The following is a 17286-nucleotide window of genomic DNA, read 5'->3' on the forward strand; positions in this document are numbered from 1 at the left end:
AGTTTTGCACAGTGAAAAGCAATTGTAAAACACTTTTATCTGCTGAGACAGACAGTAGCACTGTGGAGTCTGTGCACTCTGTCAAAGCGTCTTTTTGAATGAAGTTGATGAACATCTTCTACTTGTCTCACACACACAATTGAGCTACATTGTCAGTCCAGAGTTCCTGTGAAGGTGATCTGGGCACGTTCTGGATTCAGTAACATTTCCAGTGATATCCCGTAGCTGGAAATTAGACAAACAGCTGGAGAAGTCAGCTCTGTTTTGGAAGGAAAAACAGACTTATATTTTAAACCCACCCTGTACTGGAGCTAAGGGAGTCCAGAGACCAGCTGATACAGAGCACAAAGATGACGTCCAAACAGGGCACAGGTGGAGGGCACATGCAGAGGTGGACCAAGCCGTCAGTAGATTGCTGCACAAAGAGGTTGTGGGAAGAGTGCAAAACAGTTGGGCAGGACTGAGCTGGGGGCAATCTGTGCAGTTCTGGTCCAAACCCACAAGGAGCGGCAGAGGAAGACCATGGTCGCGGAGGACGTGACAGGGGAAGAGCAGGCGCTCTAACTCATTGAGGCTGTGTCCCAAGGCCAGCAGGGGGGGTAGGGACACAATGGGAAGCCACCACAGGCAGAGGCATCAGCTGGGTAGATTTATGGCAAACTCCATAAGCCTGACTCAGCCTTTAAATAAGGGCGACATATGACATTCTTCCGTGTCCCCGAAACCTCTCCCAGTGGTTTGGGAGTGACGAAAGGTGCCCGTTGTGCGATAACAGCAGCACAGGCCTCAAGCACATCTTCTCGGGGTGCAAGGTTGCAGTGGCGCAGGGGCGCTTCAGTTGGCAGCACAACCAGGTGCTGAGGAAGCTGGCAGAGTTTTTGGAGAAGTGCAGGGTGGGGGCAAACAACTCCTCGGGTCACCACCAACCACTTGTTCCCTATGTCAAACCAGGAGCCAGCAGTAGGAAAGACATCTCTGCTTACTCTGAGAATGGCAAGGGAAACGTGGGTGGACCTGGGCAAGCGGCTAGTTTTTCTACCTGAGATCACACAGAAGACTCCCTGACCAGACATCGTGATGTGGTCCACAGCTGCACAAAAGGTTCGCCTCATCGAATTTACCATCCCCTGGGAGGAAGGGATACCAGCAGCACATGAGTTAAAGTGGCACAAGTATTCTGAACTGGAAGCAGAGTGCATTGAGGCTGGCTGGACCGCTACCATCCAGCCAGAAAAATTCGGATCTAGGGTCTTAATGGGCAAGTCAACCATCCAACCTCTCCGTGCAGATGGTATGACCGAGGCAAGCCTACAGAGGCCCATCAAAGATATGGCAGAGGAGGCTGAAAAATCGAGCTACTGGCTGTGTTTATGCTCCCCCCCCCCCCCAAAAAAATAAAAAATCAGGACATGTACTGGCAAGGGGGCGAAACATCAGTGAACGGTGGCCCCAGGCGACGATCCTCAAGCTAACCCAGCTGTACTGGCGGAGGTACGGCGGGCAGAGACAGCAAGCAGGTAGAACACCACCGGTGTGACAGGTGGTGATGAATCAGTTGCTGCTCAGCATGTGTAGAGATTTAGTGTCTAACCTCAGTGTAGTTTGATGTTTCTGTTAAGTGTGTATGTGTGGGGTCTTTCTACATGTAGACATACACAGAAGCAAGACACATCCTAGAGGCCAAATGTAACTCTCATTATAATTTAACTTGGAGGATGGCTAGTCTTTTTAAAAAGGTACATTACACCCAAACCCGTCATCTTCTGACAAAAGACATCAGACTGGCAACTCCAGCACCCAGCCTTCAGCATGCATGACATGATTTATTTCAAGAATCCACATTCCAGCTGGATTTGAGAGAGATTTTACACACATCAACTCTATAAATCATATAATAGACTCAAAAGCATTATTTCCATTCCCACCTTCAAAAAAAAAAAAAAGGAAACAACTTGCGAAAGTAATCCACAGAAAAACAAAGGGTACCAAGTCTTTCTGCCATTGCAACAATATCATGCTCTTTATTATATAAACAGAATTTAGAAAAAAAAAAAAATATTCCTCCTCCATCTCCTTTCATCCCTCCTTTGTTCCCATCTTTTTCTATTGAAAAAGATGTCTCAACCTTACTTTCCTTCAAAATCATTGTATTCATGAATCTGTCACTGAAACAGACTACTACAGCATCATCCAAAGAAAATGTACACTGATCTTTCCGATACAAAAACTGTTTATGAAACTAAAAACATCAGTTACACGAATAAAAAAAAAAACACTAAAATTAACAAGCAACGAAAACATTTCCTCATACAAGCTTTGAACTAAGATACTATGGAAATAGAACTGGCCTGGGGCTCAGATTGTCTTTGTATTTGAAGTGATAAATGATTGGCTTAATTATCTCAGTGGTCACAGTCTAGGTCAAATCAAGTGCCAATGTTTGGAAATGTTTCTTTCCAAATGTCTACATGCTGGAAAACACTGGCACAATATCAATGAAAAAATATAGATCCCTGTAGTCAATTTTGCTGGCAAACTCTTATTCCATGATTAATTTTAAAAGCCCTACGGTACCTGTACTTCATCACATCATCATGATACACGTATTGAATATTGAAATAGCAGCTTGTCTTTACTTTTTGTCCGTTGTTAAATTTCAGTGGCTATTGCTCTTTGGCAGTGTCCTAGCTCTTAGTTTTTTTTAGTATACTGTGCTCTCCTCTCGTTGTGAATTGAGGTGGTGTGTTGGTGTGTAAAGGGCGATCATATTACTCTGAAATATACGTCAAACATACACCGCTGCACACACTCATTCGCGCACACAGTGAAAACAGAGACACAGAGCATGCGCACAACGTATGCTGGGGCAAGCTACATACCCTTCCACACAAGAAATTGATTTGCACCCCTACTGTGCACACATCATATATATGCCATCTAACTATCCAAAACATGCTCACAGGCAAAAAAGGTACTCATGCGCGCGTACTCATGCAGGATCTCTCACACTCACACACACCTCAGCAATATGGCAAGGTTAGTCATTGTAAAAGTGCGGATTAGTCGCAGTTTCACAGAGTTGTTTTTATTTGCCATTTAGTATTGGGATATTTTTGCCAGTCAAAGACACTTAATTTCACAGTGCAACACAGTATGACAAACACTGACATTAGGGTCATGACATATCATATGGGCGAGGTTAAAAAAAAAAAAAAAAAAAAAAAAAAAAAAAAAAAAAAAAAAAAAAAAAAAAACAGAAAAAATAATATTAAAAAAAAAAAAATAAAAAAAAAAAGCGAATTTAAGTTCACTATATAAACAAAAATCATCAGTAGCAGCAAAAAAAAAGAAAAAAAAAAAATATGGACCAGTTTTAAAACATTATAAAGATCACAATGACATTGCCAATCACTGTTTTACTTAAGATATCAATATGGCATCAAATGGATATCAGTACGAATGTAGACATAAACACACACACACTCACTCTTGCACGCACACAAACATAGACACACGCACACGCACACGCACAAACACTTGGTCACAGTTAACAGGTGCCAAGGACATTGCAGTGGGAGTCAAGTTTTTAGCTCGGTACCATATCAAAAACAATACATATTTCACACACTGTTAACATAGAATGCCGTAATAAGGATTTACAAACTGCACACGCATGCGCACGCGCACATTCTCACACACACACACACACACACACACACACACACACAAAACCGCAAACAGACAACTAAGGATGTGATTTTTCTTTCTACGATTTCCTCCCCTCTGGTGAGAAAACAAATGTTTAGCCCTAATCCTCCCTTACTAGAGGAATGGTTTCCGTGAAGCCATGAGGAAAGACACTTACTCTTATTTTTTCTTTTTTCTCTTTTGATCAGGTAGAAAATGTGACAGGAATATGTTTGATAGATGGATAGCTCTGTGAAGCAGCACTCTGGTCAAAATGAAGGTAGGAAACATAGATGCAGATAGCGAGATTATCTTACAGATAATTAGAATTCAGTGACTACAGATGAAGTAATTCATATTGAATCCTATTCCCCGGAAAAGAAAGATATCACCCAGAAAACGAACAGTTTAGACACCTGTCTGTCTGTCCCTAACTACATGTAGTAGGTCTCAAAAAGTCTAAATAATAGTGCCACCCACAGTCAGTTCCATGTACTGCATGTACAGCATGTGCAAGTGTATGTGTGTGAGTCTGTGTACGTTGGTCTGTCTCTGTCGGTCAAGCTATCAGTTACTCTTAAGTTTAAGAATCCCATTAAAATCTCCACTGTCCCTGTCTTCCCAGCCAAGTAACAGACCATTCTGTAGCTCTTCTTTCCCTGCCTTGTTATATTAAGTTCCCTCCCTCTCTTTCCCTGAACTTTCTCTGTGCTGGTCTCTTTCCCTGCCTCCCCTCTTTCCCAACTTGTCGATCCCGCTATCTCTCCCTCAATATCCTTCTCTCTGTCCCTCTCTATCTGTCCCTACCAGTTAGTTTTTCTGTGTCGGGTCCCTGCCTAGTTAATCTAGAGGTGTCCCCCTGTCCCTCCCTCCCACCCGCCCGCCCTCCCTCCCTCTATGGACAAACACATAGGGCGTGGGGGCCGTCCGTCAGGGGGAGCGGCCAAAAGCATCCCTCTCCCTCCCCCCAGATCAGGGCAGTGCAATACACAGATGGATGAGTTTCCCATTCACCCTCCTCCTGCTGGCTCACCTAGGAGGACAGATAAAAGGGAGAGCAGACACAAAGAAGTTAACTTGGGTATAAACCTATATAACTTTGATTTGACGTCAAATAATAGCATGTATGGGGTTACCTCTAGGGTGGGTGTATCTAAACGCCGTAGCAGGCTGCCAGTCTCTCCTTTAGCAGTGGGGGGAACTGCTCTGAGAACTGCTGCCAGTTCTCCTCCCCAACCTGCTCCTTAAAACCGTGCAGGATCTGTGAGAAAGGGCAGAAAAAGGAGAAAGGTTCATTTCAGGCACATTGTAAAGTAATCTTCAACTTCAACAGTTGGGCCACATGTGATGCTTTTACAGCTCGGGACCAGGAGTTGATAATTCCTTCTTCAACTATGTTATCCTTTGACAGCTTTCTTGAATGTTCCTTTATTACGACCAGTCCTCATAAAAGCAAAAGCAGTCCTGCGTTTGAGTGCTTGACTGCAAAAAGGTGGAATTACCATCTTGGCGAAGTGGGCAAATGCCCTGGGCTCCAGAACCACCAAAAGCCAGGAAGGTCACTATGAATTGGTTGTTTTTTTGTTAATTTGATTAATTTGCGACTTTGTTATTAAATTTTGACCACTGAAGTACGATATTAACTAATTCAGGTCCTACATTAATTGGCACTTTCTTGGGCCCTGTCTTGTAGATGGTGTGTGTGTCAAAATCTAGTTCCAAGAGCTTTATCATTTTAGTATATACTGTGCTCACATGTAGCATATTCTTAAAAGCAAAATTAACGGATCTTTTTAGCCACCTAAAAACATCCAAACATAAACATTGAGATATTTACTCTTTGTTATGCTGACCGTGTCAGCAAACTGTTGTCTATTTACACATGCAGCAGACATGAGCAACATTTGCATGCATTTACCATCATATTTGTAGAGACATTAATATGAGCAGTGAAACTGAACCAGACAGTAAAGGTGCTGGCATAAAACAAAAAGATGAAAGACACCAAATAGACCTGAACTGCAGAGTTTTCATCACCATGAGCGACCCCTCTCACATTACACGTAGTCATTTAACCTATCATTAAAGTACTGACAAGAGCAACTTTAATAATTTAGAAATTAATGAAACTGCAATAAACTGAATTGCACCCAGCCAATCTGTGGCCAGGTACCTTAATTCCAGCATAAGAGTACTGGTTGGTTTCTGGGTGTCCTGGCTTATGAAAAAACCAAAACAAGACAGTACATTTTTCCTTGTTCAGAAATTACCATAATAGTGATACAAAAAAGGGTCACCAGGTTCATTTGGCCTACTGCGAATTCAGTAAACTGTCAACACACAGGTTAAACATCCCAACAGAAATATTTTATAAATTCTCGGTTACTGTAAATACATGCATCTCTGGGTTGTGAAGGGTGACCCAGTTTGGCTTAAAGCTGGCACTGCATTTCAAGAATATAAAATGAAGCCCACCACAGTGAGTGAGTTCAATGAGCTGATCTTGATGTTTTTGTCTCAGGCTGTAGTCTTTTTGAAAGCGAATATGACTCAAAATTTGTAGGCAGAGCATTTTGGCCTTTATGTGCTGAGCTCCTAGTGGGGGGTGTGTTCGTCTGTGCAGAACAAGAGTAGCTTTTGTGTTGCTGAGTTTCATTGCATAAAACTAAGATGAACATGCTCTGCTCCGCCTGAGGTCTCTACACCTCACAGTGACTCACACAGCAGGGGGAGAGGAGAATGAGGAGCGTGATGATTTCACAGCGAATTAAAATTGCTCTTTGGATCAGACTAGTTGTGCAAGCACAAGAATTCTCTCCTCAATATGAAATGGACCTGGACCCTCACCTTGTAGAACATGTCTCTCAGATCATCTTTAGGATTCACCCAGGAGGCCACTGCATCACAGAAGAAGATGAAGTCCTGAACAAACACAAAGGAAGAGGTGAGACGGTTTAAAAAGTAAAAGGTCTCAAGATCAAGCCCCAAACATCTGTGGGTTTACTGTACAGCCAAATATATAGATTGCGTAATACAGTGTATAGCATCTCACCTGCACCACACCTCCTGGGTTCACACCAATCATCATGCAAATCCCGCGGAAGGCAGAGTCCTTCTCCTCGTTGTCTCGGATGTTCCGCAGAGACGTACACCTGCCACACACAATAATAAACCAATTGGAAGCTGTTAAACTTAATGCTGTCACTACTACAAGATTTTGACTCGCTTATCTTGTCCTTGAGAGAACATTTGTAAACTAGACAAAATGAAAACAAGTGCGCTAAAACCAATTTCAAAATGTTAAATAAATGGTAAGAGCCAAAGTGCCATTATCCTACTGTGTAGGAGCATATTTGTCATTTTTCTAGGCTTGAGGAAACTCACATACTTCAGTCTTTCATTCTCACTAATAGCAAATTCCAAATCATTCCAGGAATTTATTTAAAAATGTCAATACTGCAGTCCTTGTAATGCTGTGATTGTGTTCCGCAGCAATGTGATCAAATAAAACAGCAAGGAGGAAAAAATGCCACAAATGTGTCTCGCAAGTTAGGATTAGTTAACGTAAATCCGTGGAGAATGGAAAGAGGGGGAATAAGAGAGAGAATGCACAGCACGTGATGTGGTAGGAGCACAGAGGATGAGAGGGACAGAGCACATCTGTCTGCTGCCTGTGTGATATATGGAAACTGCCAATGCTGAACGTGTATGTGCAGATGCTGTAAATTAAATGACACCACAAGGATGCTATGCTGTGGGGGAATGAGAGACACCAAACGAGTGATTAAACCGTCTCTCACCAAGGTCGGATAAACTGCGGCAGCATGGGAGCAACCTCCTGAGGGCACACATAGCCGAGTCGACCGATGGTGATTGCTGGAAGAGGACAGAGATGAGTCAGGACTGCTGTTAGAATAGTGTGTGTGCACAGTACTGGGACACTAACTGCAGTCACTTCTAACTTCCAACTATCAATTGCCCTTTTGACTGTAATGTGCTCTGATTTTGAACTCTCAGTCCTAACAAATCACGATAAAATCTGTCTACTTCTCTTTGAAATACAAGTATAAAAATGTCTGTGTATTCACTTACCAGTGTTCTCCAGCAGGGTCTTGGGGGTGTTTGGTCGATTAATAATCTCAACCAGCTGGTTGAGAACCATAGCGATGTACGGCTGCATCTCCACTCCTGAGCAGAAAAATTAAAGTGAGACTCACAGCATCTCATATTCAACCGCAGAAGCACATAACAGCATCACATAAAAATAGATGTGCTGCAACCCATGCTCACCCATCTGCATACAGATCTCTCCTATGGCCCAGGTAGCGTTATTGCAGACTGAGATGAACTCTGGGTTCAGATTTGTCCCAAGGATTGGCATGAATTCAGCTGCAGGACACACACAAAAATGTTATCATCACATTAGATACACACACACAAAAAAAAGAGGATGGTGGGACATTTTGTATTTACTGTATAAGTGTGTGTGTAGGTGAAGGAGAGAATGAGATAATTACCAATGCATGGTTTGACATGAGGGAAGCAAGCCTTCGTCAAGTCACCCAATAGAGCAAATGAACTCTGTCTTACTTCAGGCATCGTATCCTGGGACAAAAAAGACAGAGAGCCAAAGAGAAATGTAAACACACACCATCAACAGACTTAAAGAATTGTCCTGTGAAAAATCTAACTTCTCACTTTGCCTGTTCCTGTTCCATTCCTGTCTTGCAAAAAGTTGAGGATTAGTTGGCCAAAAGCGCCAAAAATGAGTGCATTTCCTGTCGCTACTTCACAATAAAAGCGACTACAACCTGAGTGCTATAACTGAACAGGGAGGCTATTATCAATGAGATAACATTACAATAACAGTAACACTGAAGCACATGCATGCCTCGTTTCATCTATATTCCCTGTATGTGTGTAGGCAATTTGAATCCAGCACAGGAATGGTGGACCCCGCCAATAACAATGAAAAACTTTTATACAGAGGTAATTACAGCATGTAAGTACGACATATGCTGAAAAAAGTTCTCACACTAGAAACACACACACACACACACACACACACACAAAAAAAAAAAAACAAGAACCAGAGATTACAACTTTAAAATTAAAATCACACACACACACAGGCTCGCCTCACCTGCATGCACTGGAAAAGCAGAGTCATGATGTTACTGCGAGCCACAAGTGTGTCCACATGGCCCCCAAGTCCCTCAGCCAAGCCACTTAAAAGATCCAGAGCCACGATCATGAAGTCCTTGTCGGGTGCCTCGTACTGGTCCGGCTGCTGACTGTACATCTGAGACATAAAAGCGAGGACAAGGTGGAGGTAAAAGGTCAGAAGTGGGACGATGGGATAAAGTGTGTATGTAACGGAGCAAAAACCTTAATTGCCTATGCAATAGGCAAGCCCATGTGAAAGTAAGTGTGTTACTCACCATGGCCTGAGCCAGTGTCTTCTGGACCAGGGTGACGCAGCGCTGGTAGACGGGCTCGCAGTATGGGAGAAAGCCGCTCTGCAGCGCCGTGGCAACAGACGACAGACACTCTAGCAGAGGGAAGAGATCTTTGTCTTCATCCTTTAGTTCGTTCCACTTGGCTATCAGCGGAGGCATCAGCTTCTGTATGTACTCCTAAAAAGACAAGTGTGTGACTTTGGTCTGTCAATATATTACACACAAAACAGGACTGTGTACAGATGGTTTTTTTTTCTGGGGCTCACAGGCTGGTTGAGATGGTGACCCACGGAGTCCGCCAGTGTTCCTATGGCATCATAAAGAATGAGCAAGTTCTTGTGCTGATACTTCCCAAAAGCAAAGACCAACGTGTCCAGGATGAAGCTCAGATAAGGCACCAGCTCCGTACATGCCTCCTCCTCCAGGGTAGCGAACGCGCTTTAGAATATGGGAGGGATGATGAGATGGGTAAGGAGAATATATAAGCGTAAAGTGAGACACACAGGAGAGTTGGTCATGTGGAAAAAGTAAGATCTGTACCTGCATGCCGCTTCCTGCACCCTCTTATTGCCATCCAGAATGCGTTTGAGCAGCTCAGTCATGAGGGGTTTGAGATGGGCGTCGGGGGGCTGGCTGACCACCCAGTGGGCATAGCGGCTGAGGGTCCAGCAGGCGATGGAGCGGACCAGGGCCTTCTTGTCGCACAAACATTGAATAAGGTGGGGGATGAGCTCAGGCAAATAAGGTACCATGCCTTGCATGCAGCCTGGGAGGACAAAAAAGGTTTTATACATCTTTAAACCGAGATTTCCAGCAATAGAAATCAATCTATTTAATCAATCAACTGAAATCAATTCAAGTTTTTAGAAGCTTAAGGATTACAGATCACTTTAAATGTGTAATAAATGTTACCTGTGCCACTGAACTTGACATATAACTGTACAATTAAGGTCAATGACTCTAAACTTAATCTAAAAAAAAATATATAAAAATATACAGTTGGGTCCATAAATATTTGGACAGTGACGCAATTTTCATAATTCTGCCTCTGTACACCACCAAAGTGGATTAGAAACGAAACCATCAAGATGTTATTGTTGTAGGCTTCAGCTTTAATTAAAGAGGTTCAACAAAAATAACTGTTTAGGGATTACAGCTATATGTCTATAAATGATGACAAGGGTCAACATTTATAGACATGGTCCCTCATTTTCAGAGGCTCAAAAGTAATTGGACAAACAGACACAATTATAAATATGAGGATTATTTTTAAGACTTGAATGAAAATCCTTTGCAGTCAATGGCTGCCTGAAGTCTGGAACCCATGGACATCACCAAATGCTGAGTTTCCTCCCTTGAGCTGCTTTCTTTCTGCCCTCAGTTTTATCTTCAGTAAGTGTATAGTATGCTCAGTTTGGGTTGAGGTCAGGTGACTGACTTGGCCATTGAAGAACATTCGACGTCTTTGCCTTGAGAAGCTCTTGGGTTGCTTTTGCAGTATGTTTTGGGTCATTATACATCTGTACCCTGAAGCACCGTCCTATCAGTTTTGCAGCATTTGGCTGAATCTGAGCAGATAGTGTAGCCCTGTACACTTCAGAATTCATCCAGCTACTTCTATCAGCAGTCACATCATCAATAAACACAAGTGAGCCATTTCCATTGGCAGCCATACATGCCCATGCCATATCCTGTCTGTCTCCATGTTGTTTGAGAGATGATGTGGCTGCTGGGATCATGAGCCCGTTCCTTTCTTCTCCATACACCTCTCTTCCCATCATTCTGGTTTATGTTAATCCTGGTTTCATTTGTCCAGAAAACTTGTTCCAGAACAGGTTTTTTTTTTTTTTTTTCTGGCAAAAGTCTAATTGGCCCTTCCTTCCTGTTTCTTTTACAGCAGTCTGCACTCTTGTCCTCTCTCTTTACATATTTGAATTCGCGTCTCTTTGATTGTAGACTTTGTCATGATAGGCCTGTCTCCTCGAGTGTTCTTGACCTGGCCAGATGATGTGAAGCGTTCTCTTCACCAAGGAAAGAATTCTGTCATCATCCACTTTAGATGAGACAGAATGTGTTGCTGAGCTCATCAGTGCATTCCTTCTTGTTAAGAATGTACCAAACTGTTGATTTGGCCATTTCTAAAGTTTCTGCCATCTGTCTGATGGGTTTGTTTTGTTTTTCAGCCTAATCATGTTCATTTGCATCAACACCTCTTTGGACGCATATTGAGAGTTCCAATGAACGGCTACCAAATACTGATTCAACGCTTGGAATCAACTCCAGACCTTTTTTTCTGCCTAATTTGTCATGAACTAACGAGGAAACAGGCAACACATGGCCATGAAACTGACTTTCAGTCGATTGTCTTTTGAGCCTCTGAAAATGAGGGACTATGTATAAAAATGGCTGTAATTCCTAAATGGTTAATGTGATTTTTTTTAAACACCTTCAATTAAAGCTGAAAGTCTACACTTCAATCACATCTTGATGGCTTTGTTTCAAATCCATTGTGGTGGCCACCAGGAGGATTACTAAAGCAGCACTGTCCAAATACTTATGGATCTAACTTACGTAGGTTCCAGTCAGACAGCGTATCATCATCGTCGTCCTCATCGTCATCAATGTCTTCCCCCTCCTCGCCCTCCCCTCCTTCGTGCTGCAAAGTGACGGTGCGGGACTTGTGGAAGCGAGGTTTGATATCTTGCTCACTGTCTGGAATCGTCTCGTCCTCTTCAACGTCTCCCTGGAGGACAACAGCGGGAAAGGTGAACGTAGAATGGACACAGGGAGACAATAAGATACAAGAAAAGAAGGCAGAGTGTTTATATGAAGAGCTGGGAACATTTGATTTGTACAGGGGTGCCCAACCTTTAGAAGAATAATGTCAATCTCAGAGTATTTCATCCCATTCACCAAGATAGGAATCAATCTGAAACAGAGACAGACAACCACATTATTACTGAGATGATGGCATTAACCCAGTGTAACGCCCTGTTGGCATGTAAGCACTTACTGGACCAAGTGGCCAGACAGGGCTTCTTTGCAGATGGGCTGTTCAGCCAGTGTCAGCCAGAACTCACAGGCCTCCAGAGCTACGTTTTCATCTGGGTCCTGGGTGCGCTGCAGCATGTACTGGTGAAAAACAACAAGACGTGATGATGACGGGGAGGGGGAGGAGGAGGAAGAGGAAGGGAAAGCCAAATGTTGTCTATTTAAGGTTATGTGTTTGATCAAGTCACAGTCTTACCTGGATGATGCTGTGCATGTGCGGGATGAGGCGGTCAATGCGGACCTCCAGCAGCATGACAAGAGCCCTGCACACGTTCTTCCGCACTTCACTGTCCTCGTCACCGGCCAGTGCAAACAGACTCTGGATAAGAGAGAGACAAGAAGAGATGGAGAGAAAGGGGGCGTGTGGCAGAGAGAAGGGAAGGTTAGTCAGGGTCAACAAACATGGGGGGAGACAAGAAATGGAGTGGGAAAAGTTTATCAACCTAAAAACATGCACCTAAATCTGTAAAATACTTTGCCACATTTGCCACCTGCCATCCCAACCCCCACTGCACAGTCTGATCACTACCATTGATGATAAAAGTCCAGCTAGTCAATACAAACTAACTTCAATTTGATGCAGACACTGTTGGTTAAAACGTGTGTCAAACTGGTGATTATAAAAACTAACTCCAGCTTGGTCTCTGACCTGTGGTGCACTGGTGGGTTGTGACTGAATGGACTGTATGTCGCGACTTTTCTTAATTTGTAAAAAAAAAAAAAAAATTCCTGACATTGCTACATGTTGCTCTAATTAATCACTGATAAGAAAATGTAGTGTCAATTAATCCCTCAAAAATAAAAACAAACGTGATAAAGCACTACTGCTTGTTGTCCCTGAATGTCAATGAACATAATATAACATTCATTAAAAGGTTTCCTCCACTATAAAACACTGTGGGAATCCTAATTAATCGTTTTCCCATAAAAGTGTTTTGCCATGTGCCTACTTAGCACATAGAAACATTTCCAAAACAAGGTTGAATCAAAGCTCTGACTCTGCAAGTAAAGACACACTCAATATTACCATATTATGAAGTTTTTACGTATATTTTTATGTATAGTTTGCAAACCAATCAGGAAAAAGTATAGAGTGATGCTTTAACTGTTGTGCCTTGATCACAGAAACCTTTTTGAAGCAGCATAAATGACTCTAAAGGCAAACATCGCCATCTGTGAACTGCATTAGCTACATTACTTTTTTTGACAAATAAAATCTTATCTCAAGATCCAAATTTTCAAGGGACTACCAGACAAACTCCATCCACTGAGGAAAACTTCAAGATGCAGTTGAAACCTTGTAAGAGGACTTTGAATTGAGATTTTTTTTTGGTCAAACTATTGATTCCAGGGTCAAGCATAATCTTCCACATTACACCACTTTTCAAAAATGGGTGAAAACTGGTCTGCTGCCAAAAATTATGACTGCTCTATGTCTGCACCATCACTGAAATGAAACGGAAGCTTAGTAGCATTTTGCTGTGAATAATATCTCTCCTTTTACTCTAAACATGATCAGTCTGAAAGTGGCTAGAGGTGGGTCCAGGGGGGTGGTACTGGAAAAACTGAGTCCGGCTCTTGTTTCCACATGATGACAGGAGGGAAAACCATCAAAAAATGTACAAAATGTTTGAAAAAACACAAGCTCTACCGAGATAAAGGCTTGAAGCACTCACCTCAATGAAGGTGTCTATGTTATCCATCAGAGCCTGAGCTCGACCAATGATGAACTGGTTCACACATGCTATAGCATGGGACCTGAGAAAGAGAAACAACTGATGAGTTTAAGAGGGAGATTCTAATAGTGTAGGCTGGGGAGGAAAGACAAATTGCTAGTAGAGACCAAGTCTGCCAGCAAACTGGTGTTTGACTGACCTGATCTTGGGGCTGCAGTGTTTGAAGAACTGGAGGAATTTGGGAATCATAATGTTGAGAGGTCTGTTCAGAGCATCGCTATCCAACAATTCAGATGAGTCCTCGCAGATTTTCTGCAGCGCTCCAAAAGAACCCTTAGGACAGAGAAAATCATATAGAAAGGGTGTCAAAATATCAGAAACAAACAGACAGAAATCTGATTATCACAGTAACATTACAAAAGGTTTGTGTGTGTGCGGGTATGTGAGCCTGACCTCGCAGGTGTTATAGTCCTCCGAGTTGAGCAGATTACAGAGCTGAGGCAGCAGTTCTGGCCAGGTCTGCAGCTCTCCTTTAGAGGCTATGGTCGTGATCAGGATACCTTTATGATAAAAAAAATAAAAGGGTTACTCACAAATAAATCAGGATTTAAAGCTCAGGAGTATCTAACAACTAAAATTAATTGTTGAAAATACAGCGCTTGCTCCCACACAGCCACATTACCTGCAAAATTTCAGCCACCTACATATAGTTTGACTCACACCGGCAAGAAAATGCTGCTAACACTCGATTTTTCTTTCTCCATTTTCCCTTTCTCACTCAAACACCCACCAATTGTAGCTCTGATGAGCGGTGAAGGGTCTCCGATGTTGTTGAGGCATTCTCGTTTGATGAAGTCAGCCACATTGGGAGGGAAGTTCTGGTAGTGAGCCTTTACATTGTTCTTCAGTATAAGGCCGCTCAGAGAGCGAGTGGGCTCATCTTGGGAAGAGAGGTAGCAGAGAGTTGGAGTTTTATTATATATATATAAATATATATAAAAAGGAAGAGGTTAGACACGGAAATATTTGCTGAGGACAAGCAAAGTTAGCTAGGTTTAGGTTATTCAGTAAATAACAATCCTGTTCTGTAGTTAGTGTCCTTATTTTTGATGTGCATATACATACCCTCAGATTTGAGGCTTGTGAGGACAAAAATGAGATAGTTGTTGAAATCTGGAAACTGATTAAGTTGCTCCAGTTTCTGCAGGCTCTGTTAAGGAGTTCAACCATCCGCACACACATAGCGAAAGCTCGCTTACATATCGCAGTCAGTTTTCATTGTCACTCACTATGACACACAAGCTTTTATGGAGGAAGTGACATCTCACAACTTATCCTCTCACCCTCACTATCTCTCACACGCGCGCGCGCGCACACCCACACCCACACACACGCACAGACTGATGTAAGGATACTTCTTGCACAGCTCTTTGTGTTGCTGTGTCTGGGGACTGGGAGTCCTTGAGTAGCTGAAGCACTTGCTGCAGACCCTGTTCATCTGGCTGCCACTCCATCCTACAAGACACGAACACACACACTACCAGTTAACGAAGCATGTACTACACACATCGGCGCTTACAACCGGACAGCCCTGCCTGTAACCTCAGCACTCTGTGCATTACTACTCCAATCACGTAGAAGTAACGTAGCTACGCAGTAACGATGAGATGGTCTCAACATGTAGCATGCTGCCGTTACTAGTAACAACAAATTGTCAAATACTAGCTAGTTAGCTGTTAACCTCAAGATTGTCTACTTAAAAATTAATTTTAGGCAAAATACATTCATTGTAATATATTTGTCTATAATGTAGCAAAACATTACTGCACATTTCTGAACATTTTCCGTTTCTGGCCAAATGAAACTTAGACGTACCGCTTCGCAGTCGTCTTTTAGTAAGTACAGCGGGACGAATAAAGTAGCCACAATAACTATCCATCGCGACCTGACAAGCCTTTTTCACATGAGGCCCAGGCGGCACAGGCGCAAATGCCTGGCTCATTCAGCTAGCAAGTTAGCTTAGCGTCGCTATGATGCTTAACACGCACCAGATTTACACGGAAAACAGCTTCAAATCGCTATCTTGCGTTAACAATCGGGAGACTGCGTCGCGCCGTCAAAGTTGTGTTTGTAATTAAAGCAACAAAGACGACACAAATGGCGCCCATTAATATTCATAACATAGCACTCGCATATCAACCTCGGGAAGCTACCAGTAGCATGGCTAGCTAGCATCATCTTGAAAGTACCGCGAAAGGTTTTACCTGGTCACTCCGATGCAGTAGATCTATATTTCTATAGACAATAGTGCAGTTACGCTGTAACAACAAACATTAAATAAATTATGACTTCGATCTGTGTAGCCAAATACAAACTTCTGATCTCAGTAGATCTGTGCAGTTGCTATGCTAGTTGGTATGTGACAGAGATTGCATGCCTTGCAATCAAGCCGGGTGATCAGTTTGATCATGTTCGGCTTCCGTATTGGGCAGACTGTCGGGCAAGGTAACTGTGTAGAGACGTAAACAACTTTTAATACCACCATTATTATATAGTCTATATACAGTGCGTGTCAGCGTATGTTGTTGTCGTAAATTGTGTTTATTAATATAGATGCATCACATACATGTAACTCTGTGAACCGACACGATATGTGCATTGTTTTTTTAAGTGTTTTATTTCTGGCCACTAGATGGTGTCAGCTTCAAATCCCCGCAGCATCCAACTACTGTATAATCGAGCTGTACGAACTGAAGCAGGGCGTGGATACAATAACATGAAAACCGGCGTAAAACTAATGGCATACCAACAAATACTACTACAGTGAAACTTGTTCAGCCCAGATTCGTTGACACAGTCTTAACATGACTCTGATAATTCAACTTTGGGTGGAAGAGGAACAAAATGCCATGAACACCTTGAAATAAACAACAGAACTCCAACATTATAGGCTTCGCCGGTAGTATGTTACAGGTTTATTGCACTGGATGTCGGTGCTTTGTAAATCTGCTCATGTTTGGTATCTACCCCCTGCGGTACCGCAGAAGCCAGATGTATGATTCAGAGAATATCAGGACACTGTTTACTCAAAGTCACCACCACTTCCTTCATTTCGAAATCCTTGTCAAAACTATGTTTCAAAAACAAGACATTGTAAAAGTGGAAGTGTGAGCATGAAATATCATTTTAGTATATATTTGTAAGATGAACAAAGACTTTTGTAGTACCTACACAAGGCTTTATTGAACATATATATCCATTTGTGATAATCACAGTAAACATTATTTTTCATTCCTGTATCAATAATCAACACATTGACAGTGATGTGGATGGGATGTGTAATTTCAGCAATTCTAAGTGTGTAGAAATGGAGGTATCACATTGGAAAAGAATAGGGCTCTGCACTAGTGACC

At 42.5% G+C, this 17286-nt stretch overlaps 1 protein-coding gene across 1 annotated transcript; it reads right to left on the reverse strand.

Moving 5' to 3' along the window:
- Positions 1 to 4592: 4592 nt before the first annotated feature.
- LOC120800785 (transportin-2) lies at positions 4593 to 16349 on the reverse strand. Its single transcript, XM_040147144.1, has 23 exons — positions 16138 to 16349; positions 15289 to 15388; positions 14999 to 15074; positions 14664 to 14813; positions 14327 to 14433; positions 14073 to 14206; positions 13874 to 13955; positions 12394 to 12516; positions 12160 to 12278; positions 12015 to 12075; positions 11718 to 11889; positions 9687 to 9912; positions 9413 to 9584; positions 9129 to 9323; positions 8831 to 8989; positions 8205 to 8292; positions 7978 to 8076; positions 7780 to 7875; positions 7488 to 7563; positions 6740 to 6839; positions 6535 to 6609; positions 4824 to 4948; positions 4593 to 4720 (listed from the first exon to the last, which is right to left on the reverse strand). Exons 2-22 carry the CDS (start codon positions 15385 to 15387, stop codon positions 4841 to 4843), a joined length of 2517 nt encoding a protein of 838 aa, XP_040003078.1. The 5' UTR covers position 15388; positions 16138 to 16349; the 3' UTR covers positions 4593 to 4720; positions 4824 to 4840.
- Positions 16350 to 17286: the final 937 nt, after the last annotated feature.

Source organism: Xiphias gladius, chromosome 15 (assembly GCF_016859285.1).
Source record: "Xiphias gladius isolate SHS-SW01 ecotype Sanya breed wild chromosome 15, ASM1685928v1, whole genome shotgun sequence".
NCBI lineage: Eukaryota > Metazoa > Chordata > Actinopteri > Istiophoriformes > Xiphiidae > Xiphias > Xiphias gladius.

Coding starts and splice junctions, on each gene's coding strand:
- LOC120800785 (XM_040147144.1), bottom strand. CDS start 15,387: ATGGAGTGGCAGCCAGATGAACAGGGTCTGCAGCAAGTGCTTCAGCTA. Junction 14,434..14,663: donor GCTCATCAGAGCTACAATTG/GTGGGTGTTTGA, acceptor TTTATCATAAAG/GTATCCTGATCACGACCATA. Junction 9,913..11,717: donor GCTGTCTGACTGGAACCTAC/GTAAGTTAGATC, acceptor TTGTCCTCCCAG/GCTGCATGCAAGGCATGGTA.